The sequence below is a fragment of the Pyrus communis genome, chromosome 10, assembly GCF_963583255.1.
Source record: "Pyrus communis chromosome 10, drPyrComm1.1, whole genome shotgun sequence".
Lineage (NCBI taxonomy): Eukaryota > Viridiplantae > Streptophyta > Magnoliopsida > Rosales > Rosaceae > Pyrus > Pyrus communis.
In genome coordinates, this window is record NC_084812.1 from 23,795,643 (window position 1) to 23,812,444 (window position 16,802).

The following is a 16,802-nucleotide window of genomic DNA, read 5'->3' on the forward strand; positions in this document are numbered from 1 at the left end:
CTTATTTTTTTCGTAAAAAAAAAAAATACCTCCTTATTCATCATGAGGACAAAATGAATATCATCCTTCTATGAAAAAAAGAAAGAAGAAAGAATATGCTATAGGGTCAGCGTAAATTGATTTAAAATTGTATATTAATTAAGAGCCAGTGCGTTAATTTCCCAGTAGGAAATTAAATTTCTGGCCACAACTCAGTTAGAGTTGTTATGAATTACGTGAGAAACAACTTTCCATTTTAAGTTTAAACTACCAGTAATTATTTCTTTGTGAAATTAAGTGACAAACAACTTTCTGTTCTTAAGTACTTTTTGGTTAAACCCCTAAAAAATGGAATCGAGTCTGGGTTCGACAAAGTAATACTTGACTTGGAGCCTAATTCAAATCATTGTCAAAGCCTCTTGAATATCAGTTTGGACCTGATTGACCTCCTAGGTTGGAGATGACAATGAATAATAACTTTGTTTTCTGTGATTTAGGATAATCCCAACTAAGTAATTACCATATTGTTATATTAATTCATGGAAAAACAATGATAAAAGAATCACAACAAAGTGCTAGCTATATATGCACCTAAGAACTCAGGGTTATTATACAAAATGGTCCCTAACATTTGCATGATCAATAGAAATGGTCTCTGAGATTGAAAATTAATGGGAATGGTCCTTGAGATTGTCCACCATCCATGATTTTGGTCCTTCCGTTAAAAACTCTTTGGTCAATTTTCAAAGCTTTTTATAACTTAATCGATTCTTAACCAAATTCGACCCATAATATATCAAAATGAAGATAAAAAAGTGTAGAATAAGATTATACCTATTTGGAAGCCCAATGATTGCCGGATATGGCCGGAAAATAACCTGAAAGATGACTGGTCCGTGGGAAAACTGGAAAACTCGCCGGAAACTGGTTAAACTTTAAACATTCATAACTTCTTCAATACTCAACGAAATTGAATGATTCAAAAAGAAAAATCATACTTCTCAACGAGGCGAAGAGAATGGTACCTTTATTTACTACTAAATCGCCATTATTTGGCCAGAAAACTGCTCGAAAGTGGCTAACTCGAAAATGGTTAGCCACTTTTGAGCAGTTGTCCGACCAAACCATGACAAGTTAGCCTTCGAAAAAGGTATCATTCTCTTCGTCTCGTCAATAAGTATTATTTTCATTTTTAAATCACTCGATTTCGTTAAGTACGTATTGAAGAAGTTATGAACATTTAAAGTTTACCCAGTTTCCGGCGAGTTTTCCAATTTTTCCGCGGACCAGTCACCTTTTAGGCTATTTTCCGGTCATTTCCGGCAACCATTGGGCTTTCAAATAGGTATAATCTTATTCTACACTTCCTATCTTCATTTTGATATATTATGGGTCGAATTTGGTTAAGAAACGATTGAGTTACAAAGCTTTGAAAATTGCCCAAAATTGTTTTTAACGGAATGACCAAAATCATGGATAGTGGACAATCTCAGGGACCATTTCTGTTGATTTTCAATCTCATGGACCATTTCTATTGATCATACAAATCTCATGGACCATTTTGTATAATAACCCGAGAACTTATGATTTCATATGCAAGATTCAATGAATCAAAGGCTCACAAACAAGCATGTCAATCTTAGCTAGGTTTGTTTGTTGACTTCGCTCTGAACTCCACGTGTTTGTTTTACCGTCATTTCAATGTGCACATACACTCAAAAAAATCTCGTATCTATTAGGGTTTAGGCTTAATTAACCTTCTTAGGAAAAGGAAACAAGTTAGCTGATTATTTTGTTAAAGAAACATTAATTAGCCTTAGTTGTATGTGTGGGACACTTTTTTTCCCTACGTTCGGATTGAAATTTCTGGCAAAGTTTTTATCGAGACCCAATAAGCACCCTATCCTCATTTTGTACGTTTTTTTTTATCAATTTAATGAATATCATACTTTTTTCTAAGAAGAAGAAAAGGGAAAAAAAATAGCCAATCCACTTAGTTCATAAAACTTTTCATTATTAATTTGTAACGTTTCGTTGAGGACTAAATTTATTTAAGCTTATTAATAAAATTTCTTTATAAAAAAACATGATCAGCTTTAATCACATGATCTCAGTTTCGAAAGCCATAAACTTTTTAATGATCAAATGAATAATTGAATAAATAATTTCCAGGACATTAAATTTAAAAGATCAATATTATAAGTTTAAGAGAGGTTTATACTAATATAATAATTTTTGCAATAAATCGCATGATTATTTGAGTGCAATCAAAACGTACACACTGACACACAGACTCATGATCTATTCAAATCATTATGTGATAAAAGTTTTATCATGCCTGCATCTTCCTAAATCACAGTTAGACATCAAACCCCAAAGGACATCTAAAAAGCCTGATGATGAATTAAATTATTTAATCAAGTCATTTGGAAACCAGACAAAACCCAGAAGACAATCAAAATATAAAAAAAACAATAATCTTATTTAATTTTTCATAACAATATTCTAAAGAACAGATGATCGAACTTAAGTTCAAACAAACTAGCATCTAATCGAACTTAAACGAAACACTGTGACTGTGTTCTACATATATAAATAAAATTCAACAACAACAAACAACTAATTTAAAGCTTAAGAGACAAATCAAGTCCAGAAGTATCTGTATCGGGTTTTGGAGGCTCACGGCCGAGAACATCACCACCAATGATTGGCCTGTTGATTCCGAAGTTTGAACCACCAAAATTGCGAGCAGATCCAATTTCCTGAACATACCTTGAAGCACTGATGCTTCCTGGAAGGCCTAATGTTTCACTGGAAGTAGTATTAGCATGAAGGCCATCAAGGTTGAGCCTATCAATGGAGGATTGAAAATTATTCATGAGGTCCCCTGGCCTTGATGATGACCAACCCCCGGAACCAACACCATGGCCAAAGCGTCCAAACCAGGAGGTCGAGGAGGACCATGGATAAGGCTTGTGAATCATGGAGTCCATCCTAATCCCAAGAGATCTACCATATGATCCATAGAGAGGGTGTTGAGTGATACTTGAATATGGGCTATAATAAGGATGGGAATGTCCGAAGAAATTATGGTCCATTCCTAGTCCTCCTTGATGCCTTTTGGCCAAGGCACGCTCTTGTTTGTGAGCGTTTTGATGACCTCCCAATGCTTGGGAAGTAGAGAAATCTCTCTTGCAAAAGTTGCATGTGAAAACCCTACTTTGGGGTTTTTTCCCATCATCACCACGCGGGTTCTCATCTCTTGGCTCGTTGTGTTGAGATAATAATCCTAATCCCCCGGGGTTCGATGATGAACCCTGGTTCAGAGGGTTGAACAGAATGAGTTCCTTCGAGGGCAACGCCCCTGACGCATGACCAGGGTCGTTGTTGGAACGCTTCAGATCAAGCAAGGGACGAGAATTTTGTGTTGGTGATGATGATGATCCGGCTGACGGGGATGGCTGTTTAGGCTTGGGTTGTTCATCATCAGAATCATCGATAATGACTTTTTCTTTCATTTTCATCTTCATTTTTTGGTCAGGAAGGTCAGGAGGAGGGAGAGGAGAAGGGCTATCTTTTTTTGGTGGTGGAGTGCCATCTGAGGCGGCTGAGATGTTAGAGGCTTCAAAAGGGCTTTGATATTCTTCTGCCATCTCATGAACTAATTAGAAAAGAAAATTTGGGTTTGATGAAAATGTTTGGAGACATCAAGTCCTTTTTATTAAGGGTTTGGGTTAATGCTTATCGTTCATGTTAGGAAAGAAATCTCGTATCGTAGTTGTAATATGCACAATAATAGCAAAAGATTAAAGTGATGAGTAAGCTTTTGCTGAGATTTGGCTTCGAGGCCAAGACTTTGTCCCCAAAATAATTATATCATTCAAACAAAATTTGCAAGTACAATGTAATTCCGGCTATTTATGCAGATATACATGTCAAGCTTCTATGCTGTTTTCATACGGGAGGCAATCAGTGCATTGACTTTTTAAGTAGCTTTATACTGGATTTGAACAACCAAAAACCCTACTTGCTAATAAGTTACAACCATGCATGGAAAATAATAGTATTATTAGAGAATCGGTAGACTTTCCATTTGAAGTCAATTGCATATACATCCATCTAGTTAGGTGTAAAATTGTACGGAGAAAATGCTAGTATCGGTCCTTCATGTGTACCACATCAATCAATAGACAATTACTGTTGAAAATCGTTCATGTGGTACATGATCGACTATAGGTGTTGAGAAAAAATAAACCTCCTCTTTATTAAACAGAGATAATATAAAAAATAAAATAAAAACAAATTATAGAGTTCTTTATATTACAAAAAATAAAATTATACTTGTCTTTGTCACTAGACTCAAATAATATTACAAAAGACGAAAATAAATAACAGAGAAAGACCGGCAATTTATTTATAAATTGTTCAATATAAGTAAAAAGATATGTTGTATTTAACTATTAATTTATCCTTTCGTTATAATTACCATTTTATATTTCCAGTCAAGACTCAAGAGTTTGAACTTTGAAGTCTACTCGTTTTTCCTTCTACCTAATTTGGCTTAAGCAAAAATCATGCAACTTATTACAAGGAAAAAAATTACACAGAAAATCCAGCTTTGATAACATTAGATAGGAACAGGTCTTAACTTTCAAGGTCGTGAGTTGATAATTAAGTTCAAAATTTTAATCAAACGCTTGCAGATATGTTCAAAAATATAACTAGAGGTTAATTCATGCAAAGTGAAAATTAGTTGTCACTTGAGTAACGTTAGTATCAGAAAAAGATATATAGTAGTTTTCCTAAACCGTATCAATAGTATTCATTGTAAACATGGAATTAAGATGCATGTATATCAACTTAATTGGCATCCAATTCAGAAAAAGTTTCCTTTTTGGTGTTTGAAAATTTGAAATTTCACCACCACAAGTTGACTCCATATTTCGAATGTTTGATTTAAAATTTCTATATTTTCTTTTTGAAGAACAATTTCTATATTTTCTTAAATGGAAGTCTTCCATACTACCATGGATTTAAAAAAAAGTTGGGCTTTAAACCATTTTTCAATCAATGATATATAGTACTTTTTTTTTAAAAACCATTTTTCTTATAACAAGTAATTAATCAAGACTGTCCAATCAAATGGATGCCATTAGAGTTGGCCCTGAGGGGGTACAAGTGGTGCCACCGCATAGGACCCCCAAATCGGAAGGGCCCTTGATTTTTCAATTTTACATGCATAACGTATATATAGTAATATGTGTAGAATATTGCAAACTTGAGTCTTGGTGCAAGTGTAATTATTGCTTCTTTACATCGGCCTAGGGGATGGTTCGAAACTCGTCTCCATCATTTTTTTTAAGTTTATTTTTATTAAATGCATAAGCTTCCACAAAATAATATAAAAATTCCACACAATAACATAAAAATTAGAACCTGGCCCTCTAAATAGTTAAGGAAAAACAATATGCCACAGTTCCACCCTTTGATTTGGTAAATTTGTCTGTGCTATTAAAATTTATAGAAGCTCAATTGAATGAACAAAAAAACTAAATTCTTAGTACTTTTTATGGCCTCCAATTCACTTTCGCACAGGACCCATCAAATCTTTGGGTCGGCCGTGGATGCCATGTTTGCCAATCTTCTATATTGACTTTCAGATGGGTGGCAATCAAGGAGTATGATTCTCTCCCATCTTTTTTTCCCTCCCCTCCCCTCCCCTCCCCTCCCCTCCTATTTGAACGATCACGATTAACAACATCTTATATTAATTTTTTTTATAGAAAGAGAACTACAAAATAGAAAGTATGAGATGAGGGGATGGAAGGGGATGGAAAAATGAGGGGAGAGAATCCTAGTTCGGCAATCAGTGCATCGAACTTTAAGTAGCTTATACTGGATTTGAGTATGCAAATCGAACTTGGTAATAAGTTAAGCTGGCATGGAAAATATTATGTATATTCTGTAAGATCCCACATCGTCCAGGGGTGAGAATCATGTAAGCCCAGGTTGGGATGTAACATATTCCCCTTCAACGCTACAAAAAAATCCTCTCCAGACGAAATGATTTTGTATGGCCAAATAAGTTTAATTATCTAATGTTTTGTCTGAAGAAACTTCGTCGGGCAAACGTCGTCTCACAAATGTATATGCCCGATGAATATTAAAACTCTTCCAGGCAAAATACTTTTGCCCAATGGAATCATTGACGACAATTTCATCATGTCAAGTGCCTTGACCAACTTGGCCCGACGAATATAATTTGCCCGCCAAGAGAATTTCGTTGCTCAAACCCATTTGCAGAGCTAGAATATAGTATCCTAAACCATTGCGGACAAATTTTTCACTATTTCGTCGAGCAAAGTGATATTTTTCAGAAATAAAAAAGAATTGCCCAACGACATTCAAATAAATTAATTAGTTTTAATTCTATTAATCTCAAAAGAAATCAAAATATAAAAATATTTGTTTATATAAAACTGAAATATTCGTAGAATGCATGTAAAATATCCTAAACTAAGTACTCCTAGGGTAGCTGCTGGGATGGCAACTGAAGGTTGCTCAGAGGATTGATGACGCGAATGCCAGAGGCTGCCATTGCATGTGCCATATCTCGCATGTACCGTTGACAGTCATTCCCCTAAAGGTGCTCAGCTTCTTCCTGAGCTTCTTCTTGCTGACGTGCAACTTTTTCGGGATGGCGCATGGCCTTTAACTCTATCTCCAACTGCTGCAATGTAGAAGACGTCATGCTTGCAAGCTAAGAGCTAGATGAAGAAGATCCCCCGATTGAGGTCCCCAACTAGACCCTCTCCTAGGTCGCGGATCTCTCAGCTTCCCATCACCAAAACCTCTTCCATTAACAACTGTACAAACATATGTGGATCAGATGTCAGCTACTCTAGTGGCATGTCCGGTTGTTGCTAGGAGAGGTTGGCGACGTACTCGTCCTTCTTATGCGGCGCATAAGTCTACAACAACAACAACAACAACAAAAAAAAAAAAAAAAAGGATTAAAATTATCGACCGTAATTTTAAAACTAATCAATTTAAAAAGAACAAAACATACTTACCTAGATCTCTGTCATCATCGCCTCCTTCACCTCGGGGGTGAGCTTCTTCCATGTGGGAGCTTTCACGGATTACTTGGTGCGGATGATTGCTCCCATGTCATGAGTCAACATGTTGTTGACTTTGACATTTACTCGTCGATGTTGTGGGTCATACACGATCACGATCATTACTTGCATATGCGAGCGATCCCCCTCACTTTCACCTTCTTCACACCTCGACAAGGAATTTTTTGTCTCCGGCCGAGGCATAGACACTGATTCGGTATCAACCTATGCAGCATTAACAGGGGCTAGGGCTAGCACAATGCCAAGTTGTTTCCAGCAGTGAATGTGCTGGACAGATTGCACTTCCAGACCTATAAAGTTAATGCAGTGGGCTCAGTTGCCTAGGTACAGCTAGTCCCACCAATGGAAAATCTACCATCTCTGCCACCAACGCCAAGTCATTATGACTCGAACAAGAAGCAAAGCGGGGGCCACTGGTGATCAATGGAGATGACATCTACGAAAAAAATCACAACAAGAAACAATAATTTACAAATTTTCATAAAATTCATGATATTAGTAAAAAAAATAATAATAATAATTCTTAAGATTCCTACAAAGTTCGAATATTTTTTTAAAATTCTAATATTTTAAAAATTCATATGAAAATTTCTAATATATCTAATATTTTCTAAAACTTTCTATGTTTCAAAATTTTTCTAAGAATTTATAATATTCCTAAAATTCTTAATATTGTTAAAAAATTAATAATTTCTAATAATCCTACAAATTTCTAATATTTCTAAAAAAATCAATATTTCAAAAATTTCTAATATTTTCAAAAAATTTATAATATTTCTCAAAATTCTAATGTATCTAATATTTCCTACAAATTTCTAATATTTCCAAATTATTTTGAAAATCCTAAAAAATATAATATTTCACAGAAAAATTTTAAAAAAACAACAGACCCCACCCAACCCCAGCACACCCACTAAGCCCGACCATCCAACCCACCCAAATCAACCCACCTGAGCCTAGCCCGCCCCCAGATCCACCCCACCTCCATATGCACCCCACCCCACCGTCCCCTTCCCCGAGTCCCGACCCCTTCCCCCTGCCTACACCCTAAACCCACCCCATCCTCTTCCCCATACCCACCTCAACTTACCCGACCCCTACAAATTCACATATATTCACAGCATTTCACATGTAAATCAAAGCATTTTGTATTATAAAGTTTATAATAAATATAAAAAATATATGTATGAAATTTTTTTATATCATACTTCTACGAAAGCTTGAGAGTGAGAGGGTGTGAAAGAGACAAAGAGTAGAGATGACGAGTGACAGAGAGCGAGTTTGCAGATTTTTTTTTGTGGGGTGGGGGGGGTGGATTTCACAAAGAGAGAGAGATATGAGAGAAAAGGTGTAAGGAAGAAAGAAGAAGGCTCTCGAGCCTATTATAAAATCTCAGGACCTTTTCTCGACGAACCCATTCATCAGGCAAACCTAAAATATTCGTCGACCTAAAAGAATGTGACACTTATATTATACACTTGATTTTTTGTCAAGCAAAATGACCAATTTATCTGGCAAAGATTGCATAGAAATGTTTGCCCAATTTAAGTTTTGGCCAAAACAATAGTGGGAAAATATGTGCTCAACGAATTTCACAATATTTCATCGGGCAAACCCTTTAATTGGGGGAAATTCGATTTGTTTAGAAAAAGTGGGTGAAAGTTTGCCCGACAAATTTAGACTTCTTATGTGTTTACCCTAAAATGTAAGCACAATATTTAGAACAAAGTGGGAAAATATGTGCTTGACGAATTTCACAATATTTCGTCGGGCAAACCCTTGAATTGGGGGAAATTTGATTTGTTTAGAAAAAAGTGGGTGAAAGTTTGCCCGACAAATTTAGACTTCTTATGTGTTTACCCTAAAGTTGTTCCCGATCAACGAAGCTATTAAGTGGATGTTGATAAATTTCAGAAAGATCAGTAAACACTATGTTTGCATATAGAGAGGTGCATGGCTAGTCTCAAAGACCATTCGAGAGTGAGCACTAGACAAGTGTGTAAGTGCTCAACAGAGATTGAGTTCACTGACTGTGATCAACCTGAGTACTTGCATGCAATCTTGAATGTCAAGCAAGTAAACTTTTAGTTGAAATAGTGCAAATTAATCATTTTGGAACTCAGTCGCCTCCATGAACAAGAGACAGTTAGGCCTCAAAAGGAGTTTTGGGACTCATAAGGCCCATTGGGCCGAAGCCCACTTGATCCAACCTAAGTCAGAGTTGACGTAAGTGTGAAAAAGGCCCAAAAGGGGGGCATTGCTTATTTTGGCGTTATGGATGCTAGGGTTTGGATTTTTCAACACACCCTTATGGTCTATAAGATGCATGCACTCATGGCTCATCCTTCTCTAAGAAGGAGATGGCTATTTCATTTCACAATGAGTTTGTGGGGAAGTTGCTCTCTAGAAAACAAAACTTGCATGTTAGAGTTTAAGAGTTTGTAAGAAACTTCCTATTGAGTGTTGTGTTCATCTTTCTGAAGAGATGAATGCTTGCAAGCCTAGGAGAGCTTAGAAAACTCAAAAAGAAAAATTGAAACACCACCACCACCACCCTTGTTGTCCCCTCCTCTCAAAAGAGACCAATAGAATACTTCACGTCTCTCTTACCTCATCCACCACCATCTCAGTCTTCCAAATGTGTCGAAAGTTGAGAGGGTTCCTAACTTGGAACCTAGGAGAACACATACAAGGAAGATCAGAGCTTGGAGCTTGGAGAGGACGCTAGTGGCATGGAGCTTGTACCAAGGAGCTTGGAGAAGCACGAACGAGGGCTCAAAAAGCACACTACAAAGGTAAGCTTCGAAACCTTCTTTGTACGTTGGTTTCAAGCATGCAAGAAAATTAACATGTTTCAACGACATTGATCAATCTTCAACTTTTGAAACCAAAAGAATGATATACATCAATTTCATACACTTTTGAGTTTGTTAGCCTATGCGTAATTTAGTGATTCCCATTTTAGGTAAATTTAATGATGCACCTCTGCTTGTAAGAAAATTTAAGCTGTGAATAAGTACGTCTAGTCGTCGACTGGAAAATATATTTGCCACAACGCATTGTTTCTTCTAACATTGTGGGGGGTACCCATATGAGCTGCGTAGACATTTTAGCTTTTCACATTCGCTTACTCCCCATCGTACATATACATATACCATATTGCAATTAGAGAGCACAAGGAATCCAAAACCAAGTACTTGGCACATTACATTGTCAGGTTTCGAAAATGTCAAGAACGGATCCTGGAGGAAACCCCAAGAGCATTCACAAATGCTGTGCTCTCCAATCCACTGCAAAATTCTCATCCATGTCGCTATCACTTGATGACTCATCGTGACTAGGCTCTTTTTTTACGACATCCGGAACTCTTTTGCGCTTGGCAGCACCGGAAGCCTTCAGTTCCATTTTCTTCTTTTTCAACAATTCCACTTTCTCCCTATATGCCCTGAAAAACAAAAGAAGAACAAAGAAGGTAAACACTAACAGCAAGGACAATTGAGTTGCAAAAAAGAAACGAAGGTTTAGAATGATAGCACTTTATTGCTGCACTCACCTTTGCTCCACTGATTCAGCCTCTTCTATCGTCTCAGCAGCATCAATCTGCAGCACAATTGCAACAACAAAAGAATATATGAGTACGCGCAAGTCAGCATCAATCTCAAGCAAAAGTGCAACAAACCCTCACCTCCTCTTCTTCCATACGATTATCAACCTCCTTCAAGTCCTCTTGTATCAACTTCTCAAATTCTCTGTACTCATCTCTGCCATACAGTAAATACAAAACACAAGATCACAATGCCTTCATATTAAATCAATCAGCAGTTTTCATGCTTAGCTAGTCTCACACTTCAACTTCAGTCCGTGGCAGTACAAACCATGAGCACTATAAAAAGAAAGAGAAGCGAAGAAAACACAAGAATCCAGACACCATAAGGGAGGGACGGCTATCATTGGGTCAATGGAAAACCATGTGCAGAAACCACTGACGTGGAGAATTCAAGGGTAACTATTCCAAGTTTTTAATTAATCATAATAATTATGGCTTCTTTCACAGTAGAACTCAACACTTTGACCACCAGAAAAGGATTGCTTCCTTTTTGCGTAGGAAGTGAATTGGTACTGGATTTTAATTTTTTCTAATGTCTTTTAATTTTTCTATAAGCTCATATTAGGTGCAGAACCTCTAATGTGCACTACCTTCGAGGCAATGACTTCATGTATTGCTCATTTACAAATAGGTCTGTTCCAATTTTCTCAGGTTCAAAACAGCCGATACCTTTGTCCTTCAGAAAATACCAGATAGTAATTTGGTAAAGCGAACAGCTTCAAATGGGCAGAACTTGTGTCAACTGCGGAGGACTATTGGAAAGAGCCAAACCAAAATGAATTCCCAAGAATGAACCCGGGGGCGCATTTTCCATCCTCTCTATTACATTGACAATGCATCAAGAACAAGCATTCAAATTATGATATGACTAATAAAGGGAGCCTCTCTCTCTCTCTCTCTGTGAACCTTTGCAGAGTTATTTTATCATGAACAAGTCTATCTAGAATGGCATTTGAACAAGTCTCTCTCTCTCTCTCTCTCTCTCTCTCTCTCTCTCTCTCTCGGTGTGAACCTTTTTCACAGTTATTTTATTATAAACAAGTCTATCTAGAATGGCATTTGAACCATTGCAACGAACTCATACAATCTAGGAGTTAAGGAAAAATGTGCACTTACTTGACATCTGGCTTAACAGGCTTTATTCCTCGTGCAGATAAATCAGCTTCCTTGTTGTCAAAGAAGCCTTCAGGAAGAGCTCCCTTTATTTGCTTGGCCTCTGAACTGGCAACCTGTGATGATGTCTGTGTAAGGTCCCTGGCAGGCTCAATATTTCTTGTCTGCACCTTTTCCCTTCCTAAGATGATAGTGCTAAGTCAGAAAGAATAATAGATATCATAAAAAGAAAACGATTGATAGTTCAAAACTAATTCCAAAATAACGCAAATATCAAATCCTCTACACAGATTTTCTGTTTTGATATTGTGCTTATGACCAAAACTTAATGATCAACTCATAGAACCCAAAACTGTGTGATCATACAAGAAAAAAAAACAGTTTATTGTAGTCTAATGACATTAAGAAAAAGCCCAAAATGAATTAATGGTGAGGACTGTTAAAGAAAGGTTGTGTGCTTATTTTTTTTTCAAAGTGTAAATTTGTATTTAAGCTCCTAGCTTCCTTCAGCTAGATTACAAGCGATCAAAGAGGCTTAATGAGTGGCATGCCTCTCCTTTGGTCAATTTTTTAGCATCTCAGTCTTATAGATCCTGAGGTTAAATAGATTGTGGTGGAAAGATTTTCAATTCCATTTACTTTTACAGAACTGATGCAGTGATTTTAGGAAAATTTATTGATGATGGATTTATATTCCTTGCTTCTTTCGACTGCATTACAAATGAAGCAAGAGGCTTAATGAGCAAGGATCTAGTAGAGAAGCACGTAAACCTATATTCAGTGCTATATCTATTTTAGTATTCTGGAAAGAAAGAATTGAATGCACTCACCGTTGCCCTGCTTTCTTAGCCTTCCCCATCCAAAGGAGTTACATAATCTACTAATAATTTTATACCTACCGAGGAATTTGACTAAAACCTTCCCACTAAATTCTGCATCGATCTCCTTGGTAAAACTACCTTTTCTTTGTAGAAATAAATAAAACAGCAAAGCTACACCCATGCAGAAGGGCTAGTGCATATATTCGCTCCCTTACGTATAAGTCTATAGCCTCTATACAAGTTCTTATAAAAATATTTATAAAAAATGTAATTCTCTGTGTCAAACTGATCTTGTCATTACCGCCTCAAAGCAATGAGAAGGTGGTAACAGTCATATAGAAAAACAAATAGAGTGGATATTCTCACCTGTATTTTGCTTTTTTGCATCATGGTTATCAAAAAAATCTGGAGGAAGCCCAGATGACGACTGCTCTCTAGGCAATTCTGTAGAGCCTTCAGGTCCTGGTTTAAGCAACTCCACAGAATGTTCCGGCTTAGGTTTTGGCAAATCTGGACGGGCTTCAGCTTTTGCATTGTTGACTCGGTTTAGTCCAGCAGCTGTAGCTTTGAAATTACTTAGTGCCTATTGCAATATAAACATTCTGTTAGTAATACTCATTCAGATAGATATATTAAAGAAAAAGAATAAGGAACTGCATCTAAGATTAATGTAAGTGGAACAGTAACGTCACCTACTTCCCAGGCCCATCACAGTTTCAAACCTAGAAAGTGTAAAGGAAATGCTTCATCTTTCTGCCAAATATGGATTAAATGTATGTTGACGTATGGGATATCCAACCCAAATTAGTATACAAGAAGATGTACTAACCGAACAATATCAGTTATTGCCTGGTTGAATTCAGCAGTATTTTAAGTTTTCAACATCACAATACATAATTTGATTGAGATCAAATGAGTTAATTTGTTATCTTTCAAAAAGCAGGTAAAATGCTGCATTAACCCTTTCATAATATTTGAAAAATTTGCATCTTTCATATCAACTTCGAATTTTCCACAACACAAGATGTTTGTTTAGGTCTCTTAGTTTCTTAATTTTACAAATAGGGAAGTACTATATTAACAATGATCACCTCACGATGTTTACGAGATGCTTGATGTGCGTCCCATTGTGATTCAGATTTCAGAGCAATGTCACAAACCTTGCACACAGGCTGCTCAGATTCATTGTACCTGTATGTATCACAAAAAGGGGCATAAAGAAGCAGTCAGGAACTCTGGCTTAGCAATCTATATATACCAACACCAGAACGGAACCAGTAATACGAAAAAGTTCAAATAAAAGGTACAGCAACAATAGCATACATAACGAGAAGGTCGAAATAAACAATGTCAAGATAAATCTCTTTGGTTCCCATATGCATTCCAGAAAATATAAATTAGTTCGTTCCCTACTCAGCATTTTCTCAGCTAATTCCTACTTCTAACCCAAACCAGCTCTCATAAGTTTCATTTCAAATCATAAGTTTCGTAAAAAGAAGAAACGGACTGCCAAACCAAATTCATACTTGTGCTTGATAAACTAAAAGTTTTTGACACGATCAAACTCCGAGAGCATGATTTTCACCACATCAATCAATTAAACATTGAGGAACACTATGATCATAGAACCAACAACAATACACATTGCTTACAAAAAGGGTTCTACAGAATCCAATTGAAAAACGAAATTCACGAAACCGGTTCTACAGAATACAATTTAATAATGATAATTACATTACACTGAAACTCCATAGCCTCTAGTTTTCAATTCTTCATAAAAATCTAAACCCCAAAGACAACAAACATATAAACACTGAGAAAGAAAAAAAGCAAAATTTGATGAGAGAAGGCATGGGCACTGACTAACCGTACGAGCGGAGAGTCTATGCGCTTGTCCTTCTTCTGGGCATTCAATCTCGCACGAAACAACGCCTTGTTCCTGGCTTTCGCATCCATCTCTTATATCTATGAATTATATATCTGCCGAAGGATGAGAGAGAGGATTCGGCGGTGATTGAGAGATCAGAGATGGAGGTTTATGGAGGTGATGGGGATATGAGGGCGTGGGCGGCTAAGGACTAGGTGAGGAGGACGGTGGAGGTAGGCGGAGCGATAGACTGAGCGAAGGAGATGGGAGGAGGAAGGGTTGGGACGTGCGGCGTGGAGATTAGTAATCAGGTGTGTGAAAGGACTAATGTTTCTTCCTGCCCATAACAACTGCGTTCTCGCCACGTGACAAAATCGAATAGGCATTGGGATCCGTCTCCCTTTTTTTTTTTTTTTTTTTTCCGAAGATGATCCATTCCGTATTGTTTTGGATGGTTTGGTAATTATTTCACTTTTTGAAAATTGGAAATATAAAATTTGTTTGTTATCTACTTTCAGTTTTAAGTTAAAAAATGAAAAATGAAAAATGAAAAATGAAAAAATGAAAAATTAAGGTTAAAGTTTGAAAACTCAAGAAAGTAATTTTCAATTTTTGATTTACAATTTTTATAAACTCAAAAATGAAAATAGTTACTAAACAAGATTTCAATTTTCAAAAAAATGAAACAAAGGTTGAAAACTGAAGAAAAAAAAATGGCCCTTACATTATGTTTGGATGAGGGAAATAAACTTGGAATTTGGATAAAAGTCAGAATTTGTAAATTAACATGCACGAATTCTCTTGTTTGGATTCATAAACATAGAAATTTAGAATTTCCGCGTGAAAAAAACCTTGGAATTTGGGACCTCCAATTCCCAAGTTTAAATTTCATGTACGTAGATGTCATTTTCCAATTTTTATGATTGAGAGCTTAAAAACAACAAAATTCCGTATTCAATTCTATTGTTCTTTTAGGCTAACCAAACAAAAAAATTCACAAATTCTAGAAAATAAAATCTCATCAATTCAATTTCCATCATTTTGAAATTTCTTGGTAATCTTAAATTTCTTTATCCAAACATAGTGTTAGTTTATGAAATTATAGGATTTTCTGTATTAGGAAATCTCAAACGACTTGAACGGTCTAATGTTTAGTGGGCTTGATGGGATTGGGTCTTTCAAATAAGATTAGATTTAAGTTTTCTCGATTGACCTCAAAAGTTCACATTTAAGTTTACATATGAACAAGAGTCGTTAGATTATTTAACCTAACACAATCTAACGGCTCTTGTTCATTCATGGATTGGTGAGGCTTGAATTCAAGTCCATTATTTGGTGTAACACTAAGCTAGATGAGATTGGATTGGACTTAAATCTAACTCATTGTTTGATACAAGACTGGATTGAACTTAAAAAATTCATTTTTTTTTATTTTCATTATTCAGTACCACATACAATAAATTCAAACAAATAAAAAAAAATTTAAAAAAAAACTATGTAGGACTGTGAATTTTTCTGCATCAAAATAAGGTGGATGAAAATGGGAGCGTCTACATAGTCTGGTCATAGACTAAGTGGCTTCGCTTTGGCTGGGCCGTGAAACAAACCAACATTGCGACCACACTTTGTTGGGCACTAGAATGGAGGCAAGGCCCATAAGCCTTGTCGAGATCGATCATGCTTGCTTCGCAACATACGATAACCTAGATTGATTGGGGATCAGGATTAGTTCCTATAATCTTGGAGATTCCTACAATCTAGAAATTGGTTTAGGCCACAAGTAATCTCAATCCTAAAAAGAAAGCGTATCTATTAATAGATTTCCAGTAGGATTCTCTTAGCTTTATAAAGATTCACTATCCTCAAAGGACTATCTCCGGCTAGTATAAATACCCCATTTAGGGTTCGTCAAAGGTATTCTAATATTATGCACCTTGTATATATTTGCTTTCTCACTCTCTAGCCCACTACTTGAGTTTTAAGACCTTTACTTACTTGACCATCAAAGATTCTTTCACCGATACCACATTGGTGCCTAGGAATTCAGGGTTGTTTACTCTCTTTTGTAAGTGGCCGTTCTTGCACTTCACCATCTATAGTGGTGCACAAATTTGATTCCAACAATGCGTGCTGAGGATTAAAGCATGACAATTGGAGAATAAAAGTTAGGTTTTCCAAAGACAAAATATGGTGATAAACATTATGAAACTGACGAAGAACACCAGGAAAATGGCAAAGCATGCCCAAAAAACAAGTTACCCATGAAGAGAATAGCC

The 16,802-nt window shown here is 36.3% G+C and overlaps 2 protein-coding genes across 2 annotated transcripts; both read right to left on the reverse strand.

Moving 5' to 3' along the window:
• Positions 1-2,603: 2,603 nt before the first annotated feature.
• LOC137748030 (uncharacterized) lies at positions 2,604-3,632 on the reverse strand. Its single transcript, XM_068488134.1, has one exon. The coding sequence runs from the start codon at positions 3,630-3,632 to the stop codon at positions 2,604-2,606; it is 1,029 nt and encodes a 342-aa protein (XP_068344235.1).
• Positions 3,633-10,147: 6,515 nt separating this feature from the next.
• On the reverse strand, positions 10,148-14,850 carry LOC137747641 (protein ABA AND ROS SENSITIVE 1-like). The gene is made up of 7 exons (XM_068487786.1): positions 14,527-14,850; positions 13,751-13,850; positions 13,026-13,242; positions 11,842-12,019; positions 10,804-10,879; positions 10,672-10,718; positions 10,148-10,563 (listed from the first exon to the last, which is right to left on the reverse strand). Exons 1-7 carry the CDS (start codon positions 14,613-14,615, stop codon positions 10,383-10,385), a joined length of 888 nt encoding a protein of 295 aa, XP_068343887.1. The 5' UTR covers positions 14,616-14,850; the 3' UTR covers positions 10,148-10,382.
• Positions 14,851-16,802: the final 1,952 nt, after the last annotated feature.

Coding starts and splice junctions, on each gene's coding strand:
- LOC137748030 (XM_068488134.1), bottom strand. CDS start 3,632: ATGGCAGAAGAATATCAAAGCCCTTTTGAAGCCTCTAACATCTCAGCC.
- LOC137747641 (XM_068487786.1), bottom strand. CDS start 14,615: ATGGATGCGAAAGCCAGGAACAAGGCGTTGTTTCGTGCGAGATTGAAT. Junction 12,020..13,025: donor TGCAAAAAAGCAAAATACAG/GTGAGAATATCC, acceptor CTATCATCTTAG/GAAGGGAAAAGGTGCAGACA. Junction 10,880..11,841: donor CCTGTTAAGCCAGATGTCAA/GTAAGTGCACAT, acceptor ACTGTATGGCAG/AGATGAGTACAGAGAATTTG.